General features: G+C 41.6%; 3 protein-coding genes across 13 annotated transcripts in view; all 3 read left to right on the forward strand.

The window, feature by feature from the left end:
* The window catches only part of LOC136057820 (UDP-glucuronosyltransferase 1A1-like), a 56434-nt gene that overhangs the window by 17008 nt on the left and 12665 nt on the right, over positions 1 to 26761 (forward strand). The window contains exons 1-3 of one of the 11 annotated variants that reach the window (XM_065750773.1): positions 16813 to 17473; positions 20352 to 20371; positions 23654 to 23861. The exons of 4 other annotated variants lie outside the window; for them this stretch is intronic. In XM_065750773.1, coding sequence (XP_065606845.1) covers positions 16838 to 17473; positions 20352 to 20371; positions 23654 to 23861 — 864 coding nt within the window. In that variant the 5' untranslated portion in view covers positions 16813 to 16837. Of the gene's footprint in view, positions 1 to 218; positions 1103 to 3285; positions 4165 to 10213; positions 11398 to 13481; positions 14348 to 15021; positions 15909 to 16812; positions 17699 to 20351; positions 20372 to 23653; positions 23862 to 26761 lie in introns of those variants that run through there. 6 more of the 11 variants (XM_065750766.1, XM_065750760.1, XM_065750771.1 and 3 more) reach the window with 6 other exon arrangements.
* Positions 6868 to 13526, forward strand: LOC136057826 (UDP-glucuronosyltransferase 1A1-like). The gene is made up of 2 exons (XM_065750789.1): positions 6868 to 8144; positions 13482 to 13526. The coding sequence occupies exons 1-2, from the start codon at positions 7308 to 7310 to the stop codon at positions 13524 to 13526; spliced, it is 882 nt and encodes a 293-aa protein (XP_065606861.1). The 5' UTR covers positions 6868 to 7307.
* LOC136057863 (UDP-glucuronosyltransferase 1A1-like) lies at positions 24739 to 25761 on the forward strand. The gene has a single exon (XM_065750903.1). The coding sequence runs from the start codon at positions 24835 to 24837 to the stop codon at positions 25759 to 25761; it is 927 nt and encodes a 308-aa protein (XP_065606975.1). The 5' UTR covers positions 24739 to 24834.

A 26761-nucleotide genomic window follows, 5' to 3' on the forward strand; every position in this document is an offset into this window, starting at 1 on the left:
CAAAGGTAGAGGTCACTGTATTTGCCTTCCAAAGTTCATAAAAATATCAGTAGCATAATTCATCGGTAGGTGTGCAATTACAAAGGCAGTAAATCATTGACTAGAAGATAAGCACAAATCAACACAACTCAGGAAATAAATCCATCTGCTTCTTACAGAAGCATATTCAAGCTTCAGCTTGGAGGAGAAGGAGAATTAGACGCTTTCACGGTCAGTACTCTGCAGTACAGTCCGCAGGAAAATGTCTTTGCGGCTTTGCTATCCACTTGCTGCCTGGATTTTTATCCTCCTCATTCCGGGCCTCTCTGAAGGAGGGAAACTCCTGGTGGTGCCCATGGTTGGAAGCCACTGGCTGAGCATGAAGGATGTAGTTCAGAAGCTCGCCGAGAAAGGACATGAAGTGGTGGTGCTTAAACCAGAAGTAAGCTGGCAGACAGGAGAGGGAAAAAAACATGCATACACTGTGAAAACATATCCAGTGTCTACTAAGCTAGAAGAATTGGATAATGCCTTTCGGCTGTATTTTGCTACTCACCTGAAGGGTCTGCCATTCCCATTCTATGCTCTAGAACTCTACAACATCTCAACATACCTTTTCGAATCCTTCTATCTTCAGTGCAGGGAACTGTTCAGCAATGCAGAAACTCTGCAGTACTTGAATCAAAGTGGCTTTGATGCAGTCCTCACAGATCCTCTTTTTATGTGTGGAGCAACAGTTGCTAATTATCTTTCTCTTCCATTTGTGTTCTTCATGAGAGGATTACCTTGCGATCTGCACTTTGGAGCAGCACAGTGCCCAAGCCCTATTTCATATGTCCCAAGAACATTTTCATTCAATTCAGACCACATGACATTTTTCCAGAGAGTGGAAAATGCACTGATTTCATTCCTGGAGCTCTTTTACTGTTATGGTTACTATCGAGCTGCAATACAACTTTCCTCTGAAGTTCTTCAAAGAAGTGTATCCCCATTCGAGCTCCTGAACAATGCTTCAATTTCTCTAATGAGGTTTGACTTTGTGTTTGAGTATCCGAGGCCAACGATGCCCAATATTGTTTACATTGGAGGCATAAACTGTGCTGAGAAGAAACCACTGCCTAAGGTATGTCCTTGTTCTCAAGTTCTATATTTTCCAAGGAAATGCAATTTCTTGTTTTATTAACATTTATTTTCATAACATAGGGTTTCCTACCTGGCTGTCTATGTTATTTCTGTTGTTGGTTTTGCTGAATCATAAATCTCATGCTGCATCTGATGGAATTAATCTAAAATATTGTATTTTTTCAGAGACGCATGCAAACTCATATAATGTTTTGTGATGTGTTTCTTGGCTTTGACTCTTATCAAAATTGTTCTATAGGACATTTAAAGCTAATCCATGAAGAGAAAAACAATTAATAGCATCTGATATGTCTTACTTGTCTCTGAGCAGGACACGTATTTCTTTCTTTTGACATTTCTTCCTCAGTTCTGAAGTATGGTTGTATGAGAACTGCTGAGTCTCAAGCTGAACCACTGCATGAGCACATGAAGGAGAGGTCTGGTCAGCCCTGGGAGCACAGGTGAAGGTGATTCACCTGTGTGACCAGAAGGGGTGGAGCCCGCTGCACCCCTCTTACACCTCATTTAGGGGCTGACTGCCACTGAGTAAGGATTTCTTGTTGGTGATTTCTCCTTTGTGAAGTTCCCTTCCATGTGAACCTAGGTCTTTGTAGACAGGGGAGGATTCATTTTCCTTCTTTTGTAACATCTCCTTGTTCGCACTGGTCTCTTTGCTTTTATGACCTTCATCATGTTGCGTGACATCACTACTTGACTGTATTATAGTATCTTTGAGTTGAATATTTTTTTCTTTATTTTTTATCTTTGATGGTTTATGCATGTTCCAACAACAACAGTGTGGTAGAGTGTTAACATGCAAAGTTATGTGTGTCTATACATAGCTGTAAGCTCTAGGTTGATTGCTGCTGTCCAGAAATCTTACAATCAGTTAGTTGTTTAGGTTGGAAAGGACATTAAAGTTCATCTGGTTACAGTCCTTGCTCTGGAAGCAAGTTTGCCACCCACCAGATCAGTCTGCCCAGGGCCCTGCTGAACCTGGCCTTGAAAGCCTCCGTGGGCTTACCTTAAAAGAAATGGTGTTGGAATTTCCAGTCTCTCTTGTGAGTATATTTTAAAGGTTGCCTTTAGAAAGCACACAGATTTCCATAGGTTACTTACCACCTCAGTGGTATGTATGTCCAGCGTTAAGGGATTACAGAATCTTAAATGGTTTGAGTTGGAAGGGATATTAAAGCCCATCCACATCAAAGTGCTGCTATGGGCAGGGACAGCTCCCACAGATCAGGCTGTCTCTAATTCCATCCAACCTGGCCTTGAGCCCTGACAGTGATAGGGCATCCATAACTTGTCTGGGCAGCCTGTACCTGGACCTCACCACTCTGATACTAAAGAATTTGTTCCTTATATTTAATCCAAATCAACTTTCTTACAGTTTAAAACCTTGTCCTATATACTACACTCTCTGACAACAAATCTCTCCCAGCTTTCCTGTGGCCCCCTTTGAGCATGGGAAAGACACCATGAGGTCTTACTGAATCCTTCTCCAGGCTGAACAAGCCCAGCTCTTTCCAGCCTGTACTCATGTTTGGAACTAATCCTATGCCAGGTGCAGTATTTCACACTTGGTCTTGTTGAACTTCATGAGGTTGGCATGGGCCCACCTCTCAAGCCTGTCCAGGTCCCTCTGAATGGCAGCCCTTCCTTCCAGTGCATCAACCACACCACTCAGCTCAGTGTTATCTGCAAACTTACTGAGAGTGCACTTCATCCCACAGTCCCGACACCAACAAAGGCATTAAATTGTATCAGTCCCAATACAGAGACCTGGGGGATGACACTCATCACTGGTCTCCAACTGTCCAACCTTGTCCCTTGAGTGGTTCACCCATCAAATCTATGTCTTCTTGATTTTTTTGACAAGAGTGCTGACTCAGGTCTTGTTAGTTACACAAAGAAAGAGTATGCTGATGTACTTCTAAGGTTAATGATTGATTAAATTAAAAGTACAAAAGGGGTCAGCCTCTTTTCAAGAATGTTGTACTCCTTTCCCTGTTATATAAACAACTGACATCAAATATTGAACAATTACCTCAAGTTTTTGGTAAGTTAAATATTTCTTTCTGTGGTCAATAATTTATTTCCTGTTGATAAGTCAAAGCTTGCCCAGACCTTCATATAGAGGACTGTGTTGGATGCAGAGTTCTGTTCTGGGAACAGCTTACTTTCAGTGAAATGGCTCCTATATTTCTGAGCTTTTACCAATGTACTGGGATATTTTTTCTTCTTCTATCATCTTTAATCTTTGCTGAATGTGGAAAGATTCTGGTGATACCTCAGGATGGAAGTCATTGGCTGAGCATGCGACCGGTAGTAGGAAAACTCCAGCAAAATGGACACGATGTCGTTGTGGTTGTGCCGTCATCAAATTTGTTTATGAAGTCAAAGGAGCCTCAAAATTATACAGTGAAAGTATATCCAATACCTTACACAGATGAACGTTTAGATGTCGTGCTCAAGTCCTTTGTTAATGATCATTTTACTGAACAGTCTTTATTGAATATTGTTATTACAATGTATCAGAACATGATGGAAATTTTCAGGTTTTTTTTCACTACGTGTGAGAGCCTCTTGCACAACGAAGAAATGATGCAGTATTTGAGAGAGAGCAAGTTTGATGTTCTTTTCACAGATCCCATTCTGATGTGTGGACCAATACTTGCTGATTATCTTTCAGTTCCTTCTGTGTACTTCTTGCGAGGATTTCCTTGTGGTATGGATTCGAAAGCTACCCAGTGTCCAAGCCCTCCTTCCTATGTTCCCAGGCTCTTTCTAAGTAATTCAGATAGCATGACATTTGCTCATCGTGTGAAGAACATGCTGGGCAATGTACTGGAGCTTTTTTACTGTCAGCCTTTGTTCACTCAGTTTGAAGAACTTGCATATGAGATTTTGCAAAAGAAAGTGACAGCTACAGAGCTTCTAAGCCATGGATCTGTCTGGCTCATGAGATATGATTTTGCGTTTGAATTCCCAAGACCAACAATGCCAAACATGGTTTTCATTGGAGGGATAAACTGTGCTCAGAAGAACAAACTCTCTCAGGTATAGAACTTTATTTTTATTGAAAAACAAGAACAGAAGTATTTAAGTATCTTACACTGAAACATAACTAAAATATTTAAAGATAGTTAGCTAATAAAAAAATCCTGCAAGATTCATAAATGCTATTTGCTAGTATCCAGCATTAGGATTGCAAGGATAGGATTTAATCAAAAAGTATTATCAAATAAAAAAATTTAAGTTACATGTAAACATTATGCAAATGATGAACTGTTTTTTATTTTTTAAATTGAAGCTCATCTGGATTTTGGTGAGTAGCAAACATTCCTTTTTCTGTTTCATCTAAATTTCTTACGCTGCATCCACCTCCAGAAGAGCAGATGCCACAGTGATATTGCTACGTAGCTCTGAAATAGTAGCCTGAGGTACATGCCTAGGCACTGTCTGGTCTTCCTCTGCTTTATGGTGTTCAGAACTGTCCATGCTGCCATGCCAGGAGCATTCAAACTGCAGGTTTTGGTGGCTGTGGGAGCTCTGGACTCTAGGTGTTGCTACCTGACTGTAGTGACTGTCATGAGAAGCTTGCAGGGTAGAGGGCACCCAAGTCTGCTGTCGAAGGCAGGCTCGGCCTCAGTGTTGCTGAGGGTTGGCATAGATGTTTTCTGTGCATGTACATCCATATACCCATTCTGCTTTCATATTCTTTGAACATTATAGGGCTAACATTTTAGCCATTTTGATTTTTTTCTGTCCACCAGCCGGATAAATTCATTTATCTCTTTCCCTTTATGTCAAGGTGTCAATAGAAGCTGAAAAAGAAAACAAATACTCATGTGGGTTAAAATCTGGAAAAAGAAGCAAATGTCATAAGCTGCTGCCAGACCTAATCTCCCCAAAATACGCCTTTCTGAAATACATCCTCCTCTTCTTCTATAAGTTATTGAATTAGATTTAATTTGAAGTTAGATTCTCACTGAGGTTAAAGCTTTCCCACAAGGCTAGGAAATAAGCAGGCAGAAAATGCAGGAGGAAGGAAGCCCCTCCAGTGGTGCAGAGTCCTGAATGTCTGGAGGAACAGATTATATGCTGAAGGCAGTATCTTTGGTTGTGGATAACACCTGCCTGGTTATCTACTTATATAAAAGTTTTACTGTGGCAGGTAATCATCAACAGTAACTGAGCAATTTGCAGGCAAGAGGGATCTGACTCCACAGAGTTCATGGACTGTGTCAGCCCTGAACTGAACTTGCACAGACCTTGGATTCACAGGTTAACGGTCTTGGCATTGGCTTATGTTATCTGAGGTTCAGTGGTTCTGCTTTGCAATAGTTTTATACCCGATAGGATGAGAGGTTAGATGGAAGTTTTATGTTTAAATGGGGAAAGATTTTCAGTTGGCTACTTATCTTCAAAAATGCAGTTTTGATTCAGTGCAAAAAAAAACCTCACAATTTTTTCACAGCTGTATTAACTAGTTTTGGTTATTTAAGAAACAGCAGGTACTTCAACACTGCTTTTTCATTTATCTCTATTATACCTCACTGTACAATTTGCATAGAATAAAAAATCCTTCTTAAAAAATATCGAGTTACTGCACTATAAAAACTCTCTTAGAAATCAGTGAGATTGAGCTGTCCGACTCTATATGGCTAAGAGTAATTCTGGTGTACTCTATATAGACCAAGTAGCACCATATCATGTAATCCCTGGTTCCTAGGTACCCTAGAGTACGCTGTCTGTAAATGTTCAATGGCTGATATTTTGTGTGTGATGGGAGAATGGGAGAGGATAGCTTACACTAGAGTAAAGATCATGCAAGTTTCTGAGAGTTTCCTACTCTGTGACAGATTTTCTTTGCACGAGCTTTCTTTTTTCCCCTTGCACTGGTGCTGTTGTAAGACGACTAGGATGGTCCTGTCCTATTTTTTAAGAGTGCTGCAATGGGAGATAACCAACGTCCTTTGCTCATGCTGATAAAAATTATGAACTGATTTTAGATAGCATACTAAGTTTAATTCAGTCACGTGAACGAGTAAAATCCAGGCATGGTTATTGATAACTTATTTACCAGTGTGAAGGTTAAAATGTATAGACCCACAACGATCAGCTGAAGGTGGCCTTGCACCAGCTGAGCACTTGAGAAGTGATCTCTTACAAGCTAGTGAAGTCAGAAACCTGCATTTACGTTGGCATTACCAATAAACAGTCACTATCTCTTAACTGAAAGATGCTATGGCATGTTCATTAGCCACCCACAACACCTCATTCTTAAACCATCTCTGCATCATCTGCAGGCACAGATTAGACAGGGGCCCAGATATCACCATCTTATATGGGCAGAGAATTGGTCCCCATCTCCTTTCCATATCAGAGTTATAGTTATTCTTCTTTGAAATAAATGTTGTGATAAGAATACAGTGAGAGATTGTCTTCTTAGAGATTATTTCAAGTGTATGGACACTAGAGGAAAATAACCAGTTTTAGGAGGTGTAGTTCTAGTTAAAATCCAAACTTTTCCAATCAAAGAAGTGCGAGAGACATGTGAGAGTTACTCCCAGCTCCTTGCGTGACTTGAGTTTGTGCCCTGCCCTTGTGAAACAGTAACGAGCCCAAGGATAAAGCCGAGCACTTAGTGCTTTCAATGAACGTTTGTTCAGTGACTCAGCTAGTCTCATAACACTAGCTGTCGGGATAGAATTACATCAATCAGCAAGCAGAGCCAACTCACTCAGCAGCTATCAGTGTTCTCAGAGGCGAGAAAGGTGAATAGGAGAGATGAGGGCTGCTGTGGTTTGGGTGAGACAAGGTGGGGTCTGCACTGATGGGCTGCTAATGGTAAGAAGATCGTCAGTCTGTGGTCCTAGTATGGGAAGGAGAAGGCTGAGGCATTGAATTGTAGACACACTAGGGGAGAGCCGAGTTTATGACAGCAGGCACACCTTTCTCATGCTTGTACAAACCTACTTTTGAAGTCCGATACCCATTTCAACATTTTGTAATCATTAATCTAATGACATGGTAAGATCTCATTGCGTGCGAACTGCTAAACATGTGAAAAGTCAGAAGGGCAAGGGTATGATTAAAAAGCATTGCCAAGCAGTATATTTGTGTTTGTGGATCGAATCTTCAAAAGCTTGCAGACCAAGCCATCTCTCTCGTGCGTGGATTCCTGACCACCTTGCAACATGTTGATGGCATTGCTTCTCCCCTTCTTGTGCTGCTTGAGTACTGCTGCTGCTGGGAAGCTGCTGGTGATCCCGATGGACGGCAGCCACTGGCTCAGTATGAAGGAAGTGCTGGCTGAGCTAAGCAGGAGAGGGCACGAAATAGTCGTTGTAGCACCAGATAGCAATATCCTCATAGATTCTTCAGAGAGTTACACAATGAAGAAATATTCTGCACCGTACAAACAGGAAGAGATGGAAGAGCTTTTGCATTCTATTAGTATGACGAGTTTCAGTGAAGAGCCTTTTCTTACCAGGTTTTTGGGTATTTGGGAAAACTTCAGGAAGACTTCTGCTTTGTTTCACGCTGCCTGCAGTTCCTTACTGTACAAAAAAGAGCTGATGAAATTTATCGAAGATAGCCAATTTGATGCAGTCTTTACAGATCCAATGACACCCTGCGGACAAATAGTTGCTCTGCATTTCTCTATTCCTACTGTTTTCTTCTTGCGGGGTGTTCCATGTTCTGTGGACATTTATGCTGCTCAGAGTCCGAGCCCGCCATCTTATGTCCCACGATTGTTTTCATTCAGTACTGATCATATGACATTTTCTGAGAGAGTGAAGAACTTACTGATCAGCATTTCAGAGTACTTTACCTGCAGTATCATCTTTTCACCATTTGAAAGGCTGGCCTCAGACTTCCTCCAGAAGCCTATGACACTGACACAGCTTTTAAGTCACGGATCTGTTTGGCTGAAGAGAACTGACTTTGTCTTTGACTATCCCATGCCTGTGATGCCCAGTATGGTTTTCATTGGAGGCATAAACTGTGGAAAGAAGAAGCTGATACCTCAGGTTAGTGACTGACAGGGAAAAGTTCTGGCAGTCATACACCTGCATGGTCTGTGTGAGATCTAATGGTATTTGGTTTAGAGTTTACTTTCCTAAAGGTTTGTTTTAGAGTAAATGTCTCTGTATTGTCAATCCATGTGAAAAACAAAGTGGTGTCACTGACCAGCAGAACAAGATGTGATTCCACCTTCTTTTTTGGACCTGCCCAGTGCAGGGATTTTGTTCTCTGAAGGAATCATATGCTTTGCTATATTTAATTCCAGGCACACAAACTTCACCTGGTCCAGGAAAAATAACTCACTGGGTTATGTGCAGTAGCATTATTTGCTCTTTCCTGTAACAGCAGTGTTGTGTTTGGTTTGAGTTGAAAGGCTGATACTTTATTATAGTGTAAGCTACAGTCTAGCAAGTTTCCATCTCAAAAACTAGGCAGCTGCATATTCAGCTGCTTTTTTATGATGTCTACTTCAGACAGAAAAATGTTTTCCTGTAAATATTTTGGGATCTTTGATGCTGATAGCTTGCTGCATGTATGCGATGCATTGCTAGTGTTCATGATGTGCTACGTTAGCTTGTGGCTGCATGTGATGCATCTCAGCTTCTTGCTTGCTTGTGATGTAACTACAGTGGTCTCCTGTTGTGAAGACAGACATTAACTAGAAAAGGATAGATAGGAGGAGATAGCTCTCCTCAGCAGCTGGTGAATCTCTAGTTAGTGTCATCCAGCAGTTTCAGCAGCAGATCACATTGTTACCTGAAAGAGATAGAAGTTTCATACTTTGCAATTGCCCCTTACAAAGAAAAAGGCATTTATCTGTTCTTCCCTTGAATGTTTTTTACTTCTCTGCGTCATAGGGTACGTATTCCTCCTGCCTGTCATCTCTTCTATTCTTCCTGTAAAATCAAATGCCTTTCTGAATATGAATGAAGGAAGCTTTACAGTAAAATAGATTTGCATTTTTACAAGCTCACACACCTTCCCCAGTTCCAACCTTACCTGCCCTCAGGCTTTGCTTAACTCCTCCCAGTGCTGCCCACTGAAAGTACTCTTTATTTCTGTTGAGCTGCAATGTCTTTCACATTGCCATCAACCTTCTGCACAGCCACTTAATTTTATCTGTTCTGTTCATCTGACCTGTTTAAAGGCTGCTTCAGGGACAAACCCAGACAGACCCTCTGGGAAAGCAATGGGACCAATTTGTCTGCAGGCAGTTCCACTTTAAATGTAGACTTCACTCTAAAACCAGAGCTCATTTTCATCCTTATCTTGCAAGGGGTAAATAGTTCATAGTCTAGCATACAGAACTGATTCTTCGATGGCTCTCACAGCCCTGGTTTCTGTATTTACCTTCTACATATGGCTGTGCATCACACTTACATCTAACAGAAAAATTTAATCCTGAATGTTGCCGTGCATCTAACAGAAATGCTTGCTAATTGCTCAGATGTGGTAATGTGCCTCAGATTCCAAGCCTATCTGTACCCAATTGATTATTACACTCCTCAAATGTTTCACCAGCACCTTGAGAGGTCTTCAAAGGATTGCTATCCTTTATGAAGAAGTTCATATCATCTCAAAACTCTTCCTCTCCCGTTCCAACTTACTACACAATAAGGACCTGATGCAGTATCTTGAAGAGAGTAAATTTGATGCTGTTCTCACAAATCCATGTGGACAGATATTCTTTGCATCTCTTGATCCCATCTATTTTCTTTCTCCAAGGATATCCCTGTAGTACTCTCCTTTAGCACTAGCAGGATCTAAGCAGTTCCTCTTACACAGTTTTCACAGAACAAGGTGGAAAAAGCTGTCATTTATCACAGCAGTCTTGTTAACAAAATACATATCCATCAGTGAGAGTGGTCCTTGTGTTACCAAGCAGGACTATTGCTTGTGATTGCTGGGTATTTTTACCAAGCTGTCACAACTGATTTTTCAAAACTATGAATCTTAGCAGTTAATGAAATCATCCATTATTAGGAAATAAAGTGTCATAAAGTGCAAATTGGCAGTTAACATTCTGATTGCCTTTCATTTTAGTCTTGTACTTCCACAGCATGGATTCATTATTTTCTTATACATATATATATATATATACTTCCGTTACTGAACTGCACAGCATTTTTAGCAGATTTCATGCTGAAAAGGGTTATTACTTTTAGTCCCATTATTCAATTGGTACAACCAGATGGACATTGTCCAGTTTAGCTATGACTGACAGAGAGACTGGCTAAACTTTAACACCACCAATTAGTCTTTTCCATAACAGTGATTATACATTCACCACAAAGCAAATAAGTCTAAAGATCATCATGAAAAAACACAGCATAATTAGCTTAAAAGCCCACGAGTGCTTGTATTCATTAGAACAGCACTCTCCACATTTCACCAGGAATGGCCCTGGTACTTCCTTCTCATCCACCAGTCACAGTGGCACTGCTTGTGCTGCTGTCCATGCTCAGCTTGGCCGCAGGTGGGAAGCTGCTGGTGGTGCCTGTGGGTGGGAGTCATTGGCTCAGCATGCAGGAAGTGCTAGATGGACTCAGGCAGAAAGGACACGAAATAGTAATCATTTCACCTGAATTCAATTTACACGTAAAGCCATCAGAGAATTTTACAACGAAGCTGTACCACGTTCCTGTAACGGAGGAAGAGGTAAATGGCGGTTTGCAGGCATTTTTAAAGGATGCATTTGCAGAAGGATCATTTCTGGAAAGATTTCAAAGAGTACGAGAAAGAGTGAAAGAACTCTTTGAATTGGGCTTCATAAGCTGTGAACATTTACTGAACAACAAGGAGCTTATTAGATATATTGAGGAGAGTAACTTTGATGCTCTCTTTACGGACCCTGTACTGCCCTGTGGAGCAATACTGGCTGAGTACCTTTCCATCCCTTCTGTGTATTTGTTGAGGGGAATACCGTGTGGCTTAGATTTTGAGGCCACTCAGTGTCCCAGTCCCCCTTCTTATGTCCCCAGGATATTTACAGACCATACGGATCACATGAACTTCCTTCAACGTGTGAAAAATGTCATCTTTGAAACATCAAATCTTTTCCTTTGTGACTTTCTTTTTAAACCATATGAAAAACTGGCTTCTGATTTCCTTCAGCGAGACGTGACTGTGCTAGATCTTTTACGTAAGGCTTCCATATGGCTCCTGAGATATGATTCTGTGTTAGATTATCCAAGACCATTGATGCCCAACATAATTCCAGTTGGAGGAGTCAACTGTGCCCACAAGCAGCTATCTCAGGTGGGTTGTGCTCTGTTTTTAATTCTTGTTCTGATGACTTCTGTGCTGGCAACTATTTGTGGAAAAAAATGATGTTTCTGTCATTTCTTCCTCACTTTCTGCTTTTTCTGTGTAGGCAGATCCTTCTTTTCACTTATGAAGCGTGCTCAATTGAGTGACAATAAATGGTTTCTGACTTGATTTCTTTTCCTATGCAAGAAGGCATTCTTCCAATCAGCTATGTAAGATACATAAGTGTGTATTACACAAGGTAATGTCCCTTGTGTGCATGCCAATGGAGTGGTACCCTGGATAGAAAGGTTCAACTGGCATTAGAAAGAAAGGCTATCTTATATCAATCTTCAAGACAAGAGTGGTCAGGCACTGGAATGAGCCACCCAGGGAGGCAGTGGATTCACAGACCCTGGAAGTGTTCAAGAAATGTGTATACATAGTACTGAGGGGTGTGATGTAGTGAGGACTATTGGTAACAGGTGAACAGTTGGACTGGATGATCTTTTCCAACCTAGGTGAGTCCATGATTCTATGTTTCTATGATTCAGTTTAACTGTGAAATAGATTTTAACACTGGATTTGTTACAGATGACTTTTTCATTTTGTGTTATTGAAATATGTTTTACATAATGTTGAGTAACTTGATTCTTTCTAACTCTCAAAAGGATCTTGTAGTGAGTGCTGGAAGAGCAGAGGCAGGTCTCAGGGACTGTCAAAGCCTCACAGTCAGATATAATATTTTGACTTGGCTACTATTTGAAGTTATGTCCATTATTTATTGAGATATTCACATGAAGCCTCAGTGCTGGGTACCCTTGCTACCTATGCACTTCTTACTTTGTCAGTGAAATTGCCTGCTATACAGGAGGGTATTTCCAAAGCCAGAATGAACAGGGATATCAGAGGTGATGGACACTCAAGCTAAGAACCAGTGTCAGTGCTTATAGGCAGATCTCAGACTATCATTCCTTGGTGATGACCATGTGATATCTGAGATCCCATCAATGTTCTGAGCCTGAAGAAGGTAAGGTAGGATGGTGGATCCTGTTGAATGGCATGAGTACTGCCAAAACATTTTTCGATTATTTTTTTTTTCCTTGATTAACTTCCTGTGCTGCTCTCAGTTGAACTGAAATTCTTTGCTCTTCTGGAGAAGGACTGTGGTGGGACTTCGTATCCAATATCCAAAGGAAATACCAGAATCTGTGGAAAGTAGGACAAGGTGCTTAATCACCTGAGTTCTTTACTCAGATTGAGACAAGGCACTGGGATGTGATGCCCAGAGAAGCCATGGTTGCCCCATGCCTGGAGTTGCTGAAGGCCATTATCAAGAGGGCTCTGGGAAACACAGACTAATGAGTGGGTACCCTGCCTGTGTCAGGGAGTTTGGTACTGGGTGGGGTTTAAAGTCCATCCCATTCCAACCATTCTATGATTCTACAATTCTGTGAGTCTATGATAAGGCATCCAAGCAGATGAGGACAACAGAACAGTAAGCTGAGCCCTCTCTCTCTGCTTTGAGGCTGTTCTGAGGCACTGAATGTACCTCACTGTCTGGATAATGTTTCCTGCTGACAAACCTGGGATCATCTTCGGTCTTCAACAGCCTCCTCAATCTAGGCAGCATCTTGAACTGCTCTTTCACATCCTGTGTTGGCCCATAGTTCTTTCAGAGATGAATGTTCAAAGGGAGAGGCCATACCCAGAGAAAGCAGCAGCACTAGGCACAGTGGTGATGTGGGCATGACAGAGCTCTTGTGGATGCAAAGTTTTCATTCTGAGCAAAGCTATTGGAAGCAGAGTGCCAATCCTGCCTCTTTCCTTTTAGGGTCACAAGCTACTCTTCCTGTATGACAAACAGATGAGGCGTGGCTGGTGTGTGACCATCCAAACATGGACTTGGCTGAACTCCACTGAATTGCATTTAGTCTTTTATCAAACTAGCGAGTAAGCATTTACCATACATGGATAACATTGCTGAAGGATTAAAACCTTTGACCTAGTGCAGATTGCTTAAAGAGCACAGGGTTGTTGCTATTTGTTCAGGGCTGCCTGGGTTTTTTTTGCTGCACTTGCTCCCCACATTTCAGCAGGAATGGCCCTGGTACTTCCTTCTCATCCTCAAGTCACAGTGACACTGCTTGTGCTGCTGTCCGTGCTCAGCTTGGCTGCAGGTGGGAAGCTGCTGGTGGTGTCAGTAGATGGGAGTCCTTGGTCAAGTGCGCTGGAATTTTTACAAGTTCTAAAGCAGAAAGGACATGAAATAGTCGTCGTTGCATCAGAAGCCAGTATAAGTGTAAAGCCATCAGAGAATTTTGTCATGAAAACCTATCCAGTCCCTTTCACACAGGATAAGATGAATGGCAGTTTGGATAAATTTTTAGAGGATGCATTTGCAGAAGGATCATTTCTGGAAAGATTTTTTAAAGTACGTGAAAGTATGAAGAAGCTCTCTGAGTCAACCTTCATAACATGTGAACGCTTACTGTACAACAAAGAGCTCATGAGGTATCTTAAGGAGAGCAACTTTGATGCTCTCTTTACGGACCCTGTATTGTCTTGTGGAGTGATACTGGCCGAGTACCTTTCCATCCCTTCCATTTATTTCTTGAGGTTAATACCGTGTGGTTTGGATTTTGCGGCCACTCAGTGTCCCAGTCCCCCTTCTTATGTCCCCAGGGCATTTACAGACTACACGGATCACATGAACTTCCTCCAGCGTGTGAAGAATGTCATCTTTGAAACATCAAATCTTTTTCTTTGTATCTTTGTTTTGAATCCTTATGAAAAACTGGCTTCTGATTTCCTTCAGCGAGACGTGACCATGCTAGATCTCTTTCGTAAGGCTTCCATATGGCTCCTGAGGTATGACTTTGTGTTAGAGTATCCAAGACCATTGATGCCCAACATGATTCCAATTGGAGGAGTCAACTGTGCTCACAAGCAGCTATCTCAGGTGGGTTGTGCTCTGTTTTTAATTCTTGTTCTGATGGACTTCTGTGCTTCAGCTTTTTTTTTTTTTTTTTTTTTGGTGTAGGCAGCTCCATCTTTTCATTTGCAAAGTATACTGAATTAATTGAATGGCAATAAGTGGCTTCTGACTGGTTTTCTTCTTTCCAGTAGCTGAGGATGGAACATTTACTGAACCACAAAGAGATTATCAGATATCTTTAGGATCCTGTTGCCTGAAGTGAGAGCTGCCAAAGCATTTCTTTTTTGAATGAATATCTTCCTGGGCTGCTCTCAGTAGAAGAGAAATTCTTTGCTCTTTTCTAGAAGGTCTGTGGTGGGACTTTATATCCACTACCAGGTTCTGTGGAAAGTAGAACAAGAGTCGTCACAAAGATCACTGCTGCCAGAAACCGCATTCCTCCCTTCTCCTTTGTTACAGTCTGCTGTTCATCCTAGATAATAATCTGCAGCTTATTTACTGTATCCACCTCTTTTGCACCCACCCATGTACTTTTCTGACCTCTTGTGCTTGTTACCTGGCTGCTTATGTAATCCAGGATTATACATTCACCACACTTTGATCACGTCCAAGGTTCACAGGATATTGAGTTGCTCAGATTGCTTAAAAGCATGACTCTTGTACTATTCTTTCAGTGCTGCCTGTAGTTTTCTTGCTGTACAACACTCCTCACACTGCAGCAGGAATGGCCCTGACATTTCCTTCTCATCCACGTGTCACAGTGACGCTGCTTGTGCTGCTCTCCGTGCTCAGCTTGGCTGCAGGTGGGAAGCTGCTGGTGGTGCCTGTTGATGGGAGTCATTGGCTCAGCATGCGGGAAGTGTTAGAAGGTCTGTGGCAGAAAGGACATGAAATAGTCGTCGTTGCACCTGAAGTCAATGTGCACATAAAGCCATCAGAGAGTTTTGTTATGAAAACGCACCCAATTCCTTTCACACAGGAAGAGTTGGATAATTATTTCAAGGAATTTTCACAGGATACATTTGCAGAAGAATCCTTTCTGGAAAGGCTTGCTAAAATTCATCAGCGTATTAAAAAAATGACTGACATATTCTTGTCTTCTTGTGAAAGTTTACTTTACAACAATGAGCTCATCAGATATCTCGAGGAGAGCAACTTTGATGTTCTCTTTACAGATCCATTTTCACCTTGTGGGCAGATCCTGGCTGAGCATCTTTCAATCCCTTCTGTGTTTCTTTTACAGCACATCCCATGTGGCTTAGAAATTGAGGCCACTCAGTGTCCCAACCCCCCTTCTTTTGTCCCCAGGATGTTCAGCGGCTATACAGACCACATGAACTTTCTCCAGCGTGTAGTGAATATTTTTTTTTATATCCCAAATTCTGTTCTTTGCCATGTTCTCTTTCAACATTATTCAAAACTGGCTTCTGACTTCCTTCAGCGGGATGTGACTGTATTAGATCTCTTAAGCAAGGCATCTATTTGGCTTTTAAGATTAGATTTTGTGTTCCATTTTCCAAGACCATTGATGCCAAACATGATCGTAATTGGAGGAATAACCTGCACTCATAAGAAGCTATCTCAGGTGGGTGATGCCCTTGGTTTTTTTTTCTCCACTTAAACTGGTGTTTTCACTATAGAACTTTGAATCACTTAATTAGAACTGTGTAAGCAGGTTCAAGCTCCTTTTCACTTAATAAGAGGTGCCAGTACTGTTTTGATGAAGATACTTGAGTATAGAAATTGTGTTTAGAACAGATATATATCAGCTGACATCTAGGCAGTTTTGTAAAGGCCTGAATCTATCCTTGTAGCTCTGAAGCACACCCAAGGTACTTTCTGACACCATCTGAGGAATTCAGCTTCTTTGCTAGAGGCAGGGAATGTAATAGCTGATATCACAGCATAAGGTATTGTTGCGAGAGCACTGTGGCTGGTGCTTCTGCTGGGTAGGTGTCAGTTGCTCTTTGTGCTTGCGGATGACTGCAGGCAGAGGAAATGTGAAATAGTTGGCCCTGAAGGTACACAAACAGGTCTCTCAGTAAGATCAGAGTGGAAAGGAAGGAGGTGGGTGCAGTGCTTATCTGAAAGGAAGACATGGATCACCGAATCACAGAATTGTAGGGGCTGGAAGGGACCTCTAGAGATCATCAAGTCCAACCCCCCTTGACTGTACACTCCTCATGCTTTGTGTATCTGAAGCACAGTCCTATCCAGAGCCACCCCCTCTTCCCTCCAGGATCACATTTTGCTGTTCCTCTAGTAGAAATAAATGATGTGTTGCTGTTGCATTCATCAGACTTACCAGTCCCCTTTGCAATGCCTGAACTTAGTACTTCTTATCAAGACTTTTATGAAATCAAAGGTTATACATTTACTACACAGCAAACACCGTGTTGAAGGATCAAAAGTTACGGGATAGCACAGATTGCTTAAAAGCGCAGAGCTGGTGCAGTTCCTTCATTGCTGCCTGGAGTTTTCTTCCTGTGCAGTGCTCCAAACATTGCTCCAGGAATGGCCCTGGTACTTCCTCCTCATCCACGAATCACAGTGACACTGCTTGTGCTGCTGTCCGTGCTCAGCTTGGCTGCAGGTGGGAAGCTGCTGGTGGTGCCACTAGATGGGAGTCACTGGCTCAGCATGCGGGAAGTGTTGGACGAGCTCAGGCAGAAAGGACATGAAATAGTCGTCGTTGCACCTGAAGTCAGTTTATATATAAAGCCATCAAAGGGTTTTATTACGAAAATGTACCCAATCCCTTTCACACAGGAAGAGGTGGATGGCGTTTTCCGGAGGGCTGGTCAGGATGCATTTGCAGAAGGATCCTTTCTGGAAAGATTTATTAAAACATATCAAGGGTTGAAAAATAGTTCTGCTATGTTCCTGTCTACTTGTGAACAATTACTATACAACAAAGATCTTATCAGATATCTTCAGGAGAGTAAGTTTGATGCTGTGTTTACAGATCCAATACTACCTTGTGGACAGATATTGGCTGAGCATCTTTCAGTTCCTTCTGTGTTTTATTTGCAGCAAATACCGTGTGGCTTAGAATTTGAAGCCACTCAATGTCCAAATCCCCCTTCTTATATCCCCAGGGTATTTACAGGTAATACAGACCACATGAACTTCCTCCAGCGTGTAGAGAATGTCATCTTTGAACTATCATTTTTTTACCTATGCGATATCGTTTTTCAACCGTATGCAAAACTGGCTTCTGAGTTTCTCCAGCGTGATGTGACTGTGCCAAGTCTCTTAAGCAAGGCTTCCATTTGGCTCATTAAATTAGACTTTGTTTTACACTATCCAAGACCACTGATGCCCAATATGATTATGATTAGCGGAGTAAATTGTGTTCACAAGAAGCTAACTCAGGTGGGTCATCTGTTTATTTATTGTCATTCGTGTGGGCCTTTGAGAACACTGAGATGTTGTTACACAAGTTTTGATAGAAAAGTCTCTTTTAGCTGTTGATGGCAAAAGCATTTCAAGCTGCTTTTTCATTACCAAGAGGTGCCAGTACTTGATTCAATGAAGACACCTAAATAGTGAAAAGATGAAGGAAGTGTTTCAAATTTAATTGGCTCTGGGTAACTCTTCTAAAACACGTGACTGTATTATATCTCTTATGTGAGGCATCTATTTGGCTTTTATGATTAGACTTTGTGTTCCATTATCCAAGACCACTGTTGCCAAATATGATCATAACTGGAAGAATAACCAACACTCACGGAAAGCTATCTCACATGGCTGGTACTCCTAAACTACTATTTTCACTATAGAATTTGGTATCAGATAGGTTTCTTTAACTGTGTAAGCAGATTCAAGTTGCTTTTCACTTAATAAGAGGTGCCAATACTTGTTTTGATGAAGACATTTGTGTATCACAATATAAAAATTGTATTTAGAACAGATATATCTCAGCTGACATCTACATAGATGGTCTGAATCTATCCTTGTTGCTCAGAAGCACACCCAAAAGATCTCCATCCACCATATGAGGAATTCAACTTCTTTGCTAAAGGTGGGAATGAAGAAGGTGTTGAGAGCAACGTAAGATGATTTTTTTTGTCTATGAGAGCACTGTTCATGGTTATTTGTAAAACTCCTAGTTTGCTCTTTCAGATTTATCTTCACTTAGAGGGTAAAGATTTGTGCTTATGATCCTTCTCTTACTCTCTGCTGGTTGAAGAACCAATTTCCTATTTCGTATTCTGCTCTTGACTTTATACAGCAGCAAGAACTTGTGGCAGTTCTTGCTTTGCAAACCTCCTCCTCCTCTCACTGATTTCATGGATGCTGCTTCTCATACTGTGTTTCTGCTTTGTGTGAATTGTCCTTATACAGAAAGCTATGTTCAGGTATGGATGAGGTGGCTATTTTTCTCTTAGCCTTGGGTCCCAGTTGCACTAGTACTCCTTCTTTCCCAGCATTCCTCCATGAGGGAAAATCCTGTTACAAAAGCCAGTGAATCACAGAATCATGGAATATCCTGAGTTAGAAGGAACCCATAGGGATCACTGTGTTTGACCCCTGGCCCCATGCTGCACCACCCAAACCCAACCCCTATGGCTGAGATCTTCAATAGCAGCCTAGACATAGTTCCAGGCACCCTGCTCTGGGAGTCCTGTATGAGCAGGACCACATGAGCCCAGATGTCCCTGCCAGCATCAATCATCTTGTGACTCTGTGATCCCAGGCCAGTAGTCTTCCTCAGTGAAAGCATCAACTTGGTACAACATTACCATATCATTGTAATAGAAGTGCTCTTAATTTCTGGATATGAAGAATCGAGAAGACTTTATCCTGTCATCTACTTCACCTAGCTTTCATGCCAGCAGGCCTAGTTTCTTGTATAACAAAAGAGTGTGCACCAGGATACTGATTGTCTGTAAGTCCAACTCTTCAGGCTGTCACACCTCTCCAGAGAAACTTCATCAGAACTGTCCTTCAGTTGTGTCTGTGTAAGAACTGCTAGTTCTCCTATGATGCTTAATGTGTCTGAAGCCCAGTCCTACCCAAAACAACCCCTACCTTCAAGCAGGGATTCGTTCTCGGATCTGCTTTATCATTGCAGATTTCCTCTACATCCCTGCTTCTTTTTTTTCTTTTCTTTTCTTTAAAGGAAGATTCATGTAGTAAAAATGAAGCATTTTAAAGAGGACTCAAACTAGGCAGTCAGCCAAGAAAAGCAGAGATGGAATAAACTGCATGGTTAAACTTTTAAAGAGAATTATGACAGAGAATCTGTGACAGTGGTCACTGGAAAGAGTAGAGAAGGTGAAAGGGGAACTGATATGCCTTGTTTCTTCCAGTACTTGACCTATAACTAACACTAATATGAGGAAGCAGCAAGCTTAAATAAACAAAGGAGAGTTTCATAAGCAAAAGAGAGTTCATAAACAAAAGAGAGTTTCATACCATGCACCAAAAACCTCAGGATCAATACCAGCTGGCAATTGGTTTTCTTTTTTTTTTTTTTTTTTTTTTTTTTGTACACAAAAACTATGAATGAATTTTAAAAGGATGGTTAATGAGAAAGACATCATGACTGATAGAATTTGTAGAATTATGAATGGATAATCACTGATTCCTCCAGCTGGAGATATTTACTGTGCTGTTTTCATTGTACAGCCTTGACACTCAACTCTGTACTTCAGCTTTCTTTTCTCCAGGTAGATATCTCTTTTTTTTCCTTCACCTTTGGAAGATGCAGAACTTACTGTTCCACCAGTGGACTTCAGTCTCTGGACTCATATACACGTAAATCTGTTGCAAGGTGTTTGCGTGTTGCTTAAAATCCACTGGCATGACCTTTACACTCTTATAAACATGCTGTTAGCCTTAAGGTTTTATGTTTCTATTTGTTTGCTTGATCAATCTCTTTAATTTTGCTTTATTGCGTTATTAATGTTTATTTATTGTGTTATTAATGTTACACAGATAGATTGGCTGAAATGTCAGCAGGTTTCAAAGACTACATAGAAATGACTATAGGTCAAAGGTGCTGGTTCCCTAGGTATTAGAGTTCCTCTTGCTGTCTAGAGAGTGGCATATGAAAATCACTTTTCTTAACATGCCACCTTGAGAACCTCCTACAAAAACAAGCTTTTTTAAGGACTCCATCCTCATGGTTGATCCCTCTGAAGTAGTTGTAGGCTACTGTAGAGTGTGACAGAGAACATGACTTCCAATATGGTTGTTTTGTTATGGGTATGTGTGTGTCTGCATGTGTTTGTTTCTCCTCAAAAACCTTAGCATAGCACTTGCAGAAGCTTTTAATAAAGCTTTATCTTCCCCTTTTCTTGAAATCAGAAGAAGGAAGTGGAGAATTCCCACTGTCTCATACCACAGCTAGGTCTTCTTAACTTCTTTAGAAAGTAACTTGAGAAATCTCAAAAATTTTGCCCCAAAAGTCAAACTTACAAACTCTGACGTCCCCTCTTAATCAAGGACTGTGCTTTCTGATGCATCATTTCTTTCAAAAAGAAGTTTGTCCTCAAGTTACTCACTGTTGAACTCCTATGGTCCCCTCCGAGCATAAAAAACAACAACAAAAAAGCTTTTGGTTAATATATTACCCCAACTTTGGTGACACCACTGCTAGGCATGCTGGCTTCTGTTCACTGCTGCCAACTTGGTATGTGAACTCTGGACACTTTTCCTAGTGAAGGCGGAGGAGGGAAAGCTGAGGGTTTAGGACTTTAGTGTCAGTAGTGCAAACACTGCTGAATGATATGCTTTTATTGTGTGCTGTCTAGGGAAGTTCAGTGGCCATGAAAGCTAAACAGTAGTACTCCTATCTTGAACCTGGCACGGGACAGTCAAGGGCTCAGTGATTCACTTTAAACAACCTTGGCCTAGAAAAAATCTTTCTGCAAACATTTGCTACCTCTGTTAATCAAAGACAGTGCTAATTGCACTGAATCATATAACATAACTGAAATACAAAGAAATGCTTCTTGCCTGAGATCTCTCCATAACACTTATCAATGTTTTTATCATGGTTTAAAACGTGGTCTTTAAACTCTAACAAATCAAATGTCTTATACAACTCAAGATTAAAAATCAAGTTATAAAATGAGGTATAGCTACTTTTTGCTTTCACATACCATTTGGTGGATGTAAGTTCTCTTTTCCTGCCAGCAGCCCCGTGCAGTTGAGTGGAAGTACCAGATATACCCTGGTCTTGTTCATTTCATTTGTAAAAAATGTTTTCTTGACTCTACCCTTCTAGAAGAAGTTATGTTTTCACTCAGTCATACATCAGAACTGACCAGTGTGTTCTCATATGCTTGTCAGCATCTCCCATGCAATGCAAAGCTAATGAAATATCTCCAGGATTACAAATTTGATGCCATTATGATGGATACCATGTTTTCCTTTGGACCAGTTTTTGCTATATTTCTCTATTCCATACAGCTTATTTCATGTGTTGTCTTCATTGTAGCATAGACTACAAAGCCACCCAGCATCCCTGTCCTTACGTGCTAAGGACTTATAGGTGAACTTAGCTTAGTTGTACTGCAAGCCCCTAAAGGGTTTCTGCTTGCAAGAGCTTAAGTGAAGCTGTTCAGTTACGTAGCTGCGTTGATATGTCTTAGTTTGGCCTAAGCATGTCACCATAAAATTACACTCATGGCATACATGCTATTTTTAGATAAATGACAGAATAATTGTATGTCAGAAGATTAAATGTCCACAACAGTTGTGGAATACTGATTAATTGCAGGCGACCTGACTGAACAGAGAATGGAAATGTAGACCCAACTGTGTGTATAAACCCTGACACTTACAGTGTGCCATAGAAAATGATAATGTGAATGAATACCCCCAGAACAGTGTTGTGGGCAGTCAAACACAATAAAGGAAGCTGCTTTGGCTCTGAAATTCTGTAAGAAGCAGTCTAAGAGAGCTTTGTAAGAGGATGATCTGAAAAAGAAGTCTTCAGGTTTCTAGCTATCTACTCTCCTTCTCTTACTTGTTTGAATCTCCTTAGTGGGCTGTGTAAATAGTGCAGATGTCAGTCATTTATTCATCATTTCACACCACAGTGGTGTCGCAACAGCCGAAGTTATTGCTGAATTTGCACTACATTTACTACTGTAGACCAAAGGCTTTCACCTTGATAACTGCCACTAGATAGAAACAAATCTGAAGATAAACCTTATCAACCTGCTGCTTATCAAATCTCTGTCAATCATTACTTCTTGCTTATAGTGTTACAAAATAATCCAGAGGTCAGATCTCTGTGATAAGTTGTACCAGTGAGCTGAACAAACTCGAGGCAGGGAGTTAAGCATTCACAGGACGTTAATCAGTGGGCGCTGACAGTGGCTGCTGGGTAAGGCACTGCCACCCATTCATGGCTCTGTTCAGTGTTTCAGTTAAGCATATTGTTTATTGCTTGGCATCTCCCTCAAGCACTTGAATGCTCTAATATTAACACCAACACTCAACTGGATCTCATGGTACCCATTTATCTAAAGCCTTTGCTGTGTGTGCAAATGATAAATTCAACCTTTACTTAAAGTTAAAAATTACCCTAATTTCTGCTTACATTTAGTCCATTAGGAATTAAACATTTACCTTAGCAAAGATGGAAGAGCAAAGTACAAGCCATTCTTAGTTGCTTTTGGGATCTCTGCATCCGCATAAGGTCTTGCTGACATTCTACGGAACGAAAATGGCCTCTTTTCATCCAGGATTTCGTTTTCTTACCTCCTGGGCTGTGATTTTCCTGCTCCTGAGGACCTTTTCTGAAGGTGGAAAGCTTTTGGTCATCCCTATCGATGGCAGTCACTGGCTCAGCATGCGCCTGGTTGTGGAGCAGCTCAGACATAGAGGACACGAAATCGTGGTCGTTGCACCAGAGATAAATTTGCGAATAGGTGCGTCCATGCATTATGCCATGAAAACATACTCTGTGTCGTACACCAGGGAGTTTGTGGAGGCAGAATTTAAAAAGCTTGGCTATAAGAGTTTCGCACCTCAACCCGTCTTGGAAAAATTCTCAAAAATAGCAAATATTACTACGATGTTTTTTGATTCCTGCAAAAGGCTTCTCTCTAACAAAGAGCTGATGAAATACCTCGAAGAAAGCATGTTTGATGGTGTCTTTATGGATCCTTTTTTTCCCTGTGGACAGATAGTGGCTGAACATCTCTCCATACCTTCGGTGTACCTCGTACGGGGACTGCCATGCAGCCTGGACTTCCATGCTACCCTCTGCCCAAACCCTCCCTCCTACATTCCCAGGTTCTTCACACAATACACAGATCGCATGGGGTTCTTCCAGCGACTGGGCAATCTTCTAGTTAGCTTGAGCAGTACTCTAACCTGTAGCTTTCTTTATTCACCATATGATCATTTGATTAAAGAATTCCTTCAAAAAGAGGCAACGCTGCTTGAACTTTTGAGCCATGCATCTGTTTGGCTTATGAAATATGACTTTGTATTTGAGTATCCCAGGCCTGTAATGCCTAACATGGTCTTGATCGGAGGCATAACCTGCACTCAGGAAAAACCATTAACAAAGGTTAGTTACATTTTATTTTTTTTTTTCCCTAGTGGCTGCACTGTTTGCTTCCACCATTTTCCTAGGTGATGACCATGTGATATATGAAGGAGGGCATGCACTGGGATATGCTGCCCAGAGAACCTGAGAATGCCCCATCCCTGGAGTTGCTGAAGATTAGTTTGAATAAGGCTATGGAAAATCTGATCTAGTGAGTGCCTACACTGCCTGTGGCAGGGTGGTTGGTACTGGTGGGCTTTAAAGTCCCTTCCACACCAACCATTCTATGATTCTGTGTTTCTATTACTCTGTGATAAGGCCTTCAGGCAGATGATGTCTATGATTCTGTGTTTCTATTACTCTGTGATAAGGCCTTCAGGCAGATGATGAGAGAGGACAAAAAGGTAAACCTGCTTTCTGTTCTGAGGCAGTGTCTCACTGTGTGGATGATGTCTCCTGCAGACAATCCTGGGATCACGCTTCAGTCTTCGTCAGCCTCTTCATTCTAGGCAGCATCATGAACAGCCCTTTCACATCCAGTTTTGGTCTATAGGCCTTCAAGAAATGAAGGTTCAGAGGGAGAGGTGAAACTCAGGGGAGAGTGCAGCCTCTGCTAGGCACAATGGTGATGTAGGCATGACAGATCTCATGCAGGTGCGAAGTTTCATCCTGAGCTATGCTATAAAAGCACAAAACCACTCCTGCCTCCTTCCATCCAGGATCACACACTGCTTTTCTTCTGTAACAGGTGGGGCATAGCTGGTGGGTGAAACGGAACCATCCAAACATGGACTTGGCTGAACTCTAGTGCTTGTTGCCTGTCCAGCCTTTTATCAAACCACTGATTAAACATTTGCCATATATCAATAACATCGCTGAAGGATCAAAAGCTATGGCCTAATGCAGATTGCTTAAAGAGCACAGGGTTGTTGCTATTGCTTCAGTACTGCCTGGAGTTTTCTTGCTGTGCAGCACTCCCCACACTGCAGCAGGAATGGCCCTGGTACTTCCTTCTCATCCTCGAGTCACAGTGACACTGCTTGTGCTGCTGTCCGTGCTCAGCTTGGCTGCAGGTGGGAAGCTGCTGGTGGTGTCAGTAGATGGGAGTCCTTGGTTCAGTGCGCTGGAATTTTTACAAGTTCTAAAGCAGAAAGGACATGAAATAGTCGTCGTCGCACCTGAAGCCAATTTAAATGTAAAGCCATCTGAAAATTTCGTTATGAAAATTTACCCAGTCGCTTTGAGACAGGAAGGAAAGCATGGCAGTTTTGAAAAATTTTTGAAGGATTCATTTGCAGAAGGATCATTTCTGGAAAGATTTTTTACAGTATATGAAAATGTGAAAAAAGTCTCTGAGACAGCCTTCAAAGACTGTGAACAGTTACTGTACAACAAAGAACTGATCAGATATCTTGAGGAGAGTAACTTTGATGCTCTCCTTACAGACCCATTTTTACCCTGTGGAGCAATACTGGCAGAGTACCTTTCCATCCCTTCCATTTATTTCTTGAGGATAATACCGTGTGGCTTAGATTTTGAGGCCTCTCAGTGTCCCAGTCCCCCTTCTTATGTCCCCAGGGCATTTACAGACCATTCAGATCACATGAACTTCCTCCAGCGTGTGAAGAATGTCATCTTTGACGCCTCAAATCTTTTTCTTTGTGACTTTATTTTGAAACCTTATGAAAAACTGGCTTCTGAGTTCCTTCAGCGAGACGTGACCGTGCTAGAGCTCTTTCGTAAGGCTTCCATATGGCTCCTGAGGTATGACTTTGTGTTAGAGTATCCAAGACCATTGATGCCCAACATGATTGCAGTTGGAGGAGTCAACTGCGCTCACAAGCAGCTACCTCAGGTGGGTTGTGCTCTGTTTCTAACACATGTTCTGATGACCTTCTGTGCTTCTGCTACTTTGGACTAGTCAGCTCCATCTTTTCCTTTGACGGTGTGGTCATAAGGGTGGCAGCAAATTGTTTCTGACTTATTTTCTGTTCCTTTAGAAGTAGTCATTCTCCCAGTTGGCTGAGGATAGGCAGTGTGTGTGTGAAGTTTAGGGGAGGGTCCCTTCTTTGTATGCCAATGGAGTTGTGCTCCACATTGAAAATTTCGTCACCTGCATTAGAAAGCAAAGGTATCTGAGGTCAATATAACAGTAGAGTGATTACTCAGTATGTAACAGATTACTTTTCATTGTCTGTTATACAAATAAAATTTGTACAGTGTTGAGTAACACGTTGGTCTCACAAGGATCTCACAGTGAGTGATGGAAGGGTAGTGGAAAGTCTGAGGGGCTGTCAAAGTGTCACAGTCAGATATAGTCGTTCCACTTGGCTGCTGCTGGGAGAGTAGTGTCTGTTATTTATTGAGCAATGCATATCAGGCTTCTGTGCTGTGTACCCTTGCTGCCCTAGCACTTCTTACTTTGTCAGTGAAATTGCCTGCTATACAGGAGGGTATTTCCAAAGCCAGAATGAACAGGGATATCAGAGGTGATGGACACTCAAGCTAAGAACCAGTGTCAGTGTTTACAGGCAGACCTCAGACTATCATTCCTTGGTGATGACCATGTGATATCCGAGATCCCATCAATGTTCTGAGCCTGAAGAAGATAAGGTAGGGTAGTGGATCCTGTCGAATGACGTGAGAGCTACCACAGTTGTTGGTTTTTTTTTTTTTCTGTAGGTTTTTGTTCCCCTTGAATTTCTTCCTGTGCTGCTCTCAATTGAAGAGAAATTCTTTGCTCTTTTAGAGAAGGTCTGTGGTGGGACTTTGTATCCAGTATGCAAAGGGACCACCAGGTTCTGTGGAAAGTAGGACAAGGTGCTCTATCACCTGATTTCCTTACTCCTCAAGAGGCCAGGCACTGGGACATGCTGCCCAGAGAAGCCATGGTTGCCCCATGCCTGGGGTTGCTGAAGGCC

This window comes from Cyrtonyx montezumae, unplaced genomic scaffold (genome assembly GCF_038088225.1).
Source record: "Cyrtonyx montezumae isolate F1298 unplaced genomic scaffold, pur_monq_1.0 scaffold_7, whole genome shotgun sequence".
Classification (NCBI taxonomy): domain Eukaryota; kingdom Metazoa; phylum Chordata; class Aves; order Galliformes; family Odontophoridae; genus Cyrtonyx; species Cyrtonyx montezumae.

Bases quoted from the DNA above. Each gene is read 5' to 3' on its own strand.
- LOC136057863 (XM_065750903.1), top strand. From the start codon at position 24,835: ATGGCCCTGGTACTTCCTTCTCATCCTCGAGTCACAGTGACACTGCTT.
- LOC136057826 (XM_065750789.1), top strand. From the start codon at position 7,308: ATGTTGATGGCATTGCTTCTCCCCTTCTTGTGCTGCTTGAGTACTGCT. The intron at 8,145-13,481 runs GTTAGTGACTGA...CCCACATTTCAG, and splicing joins AGAAGAAGCTGATACCTCAG to CAGGAATGGCCCTGGTACTT.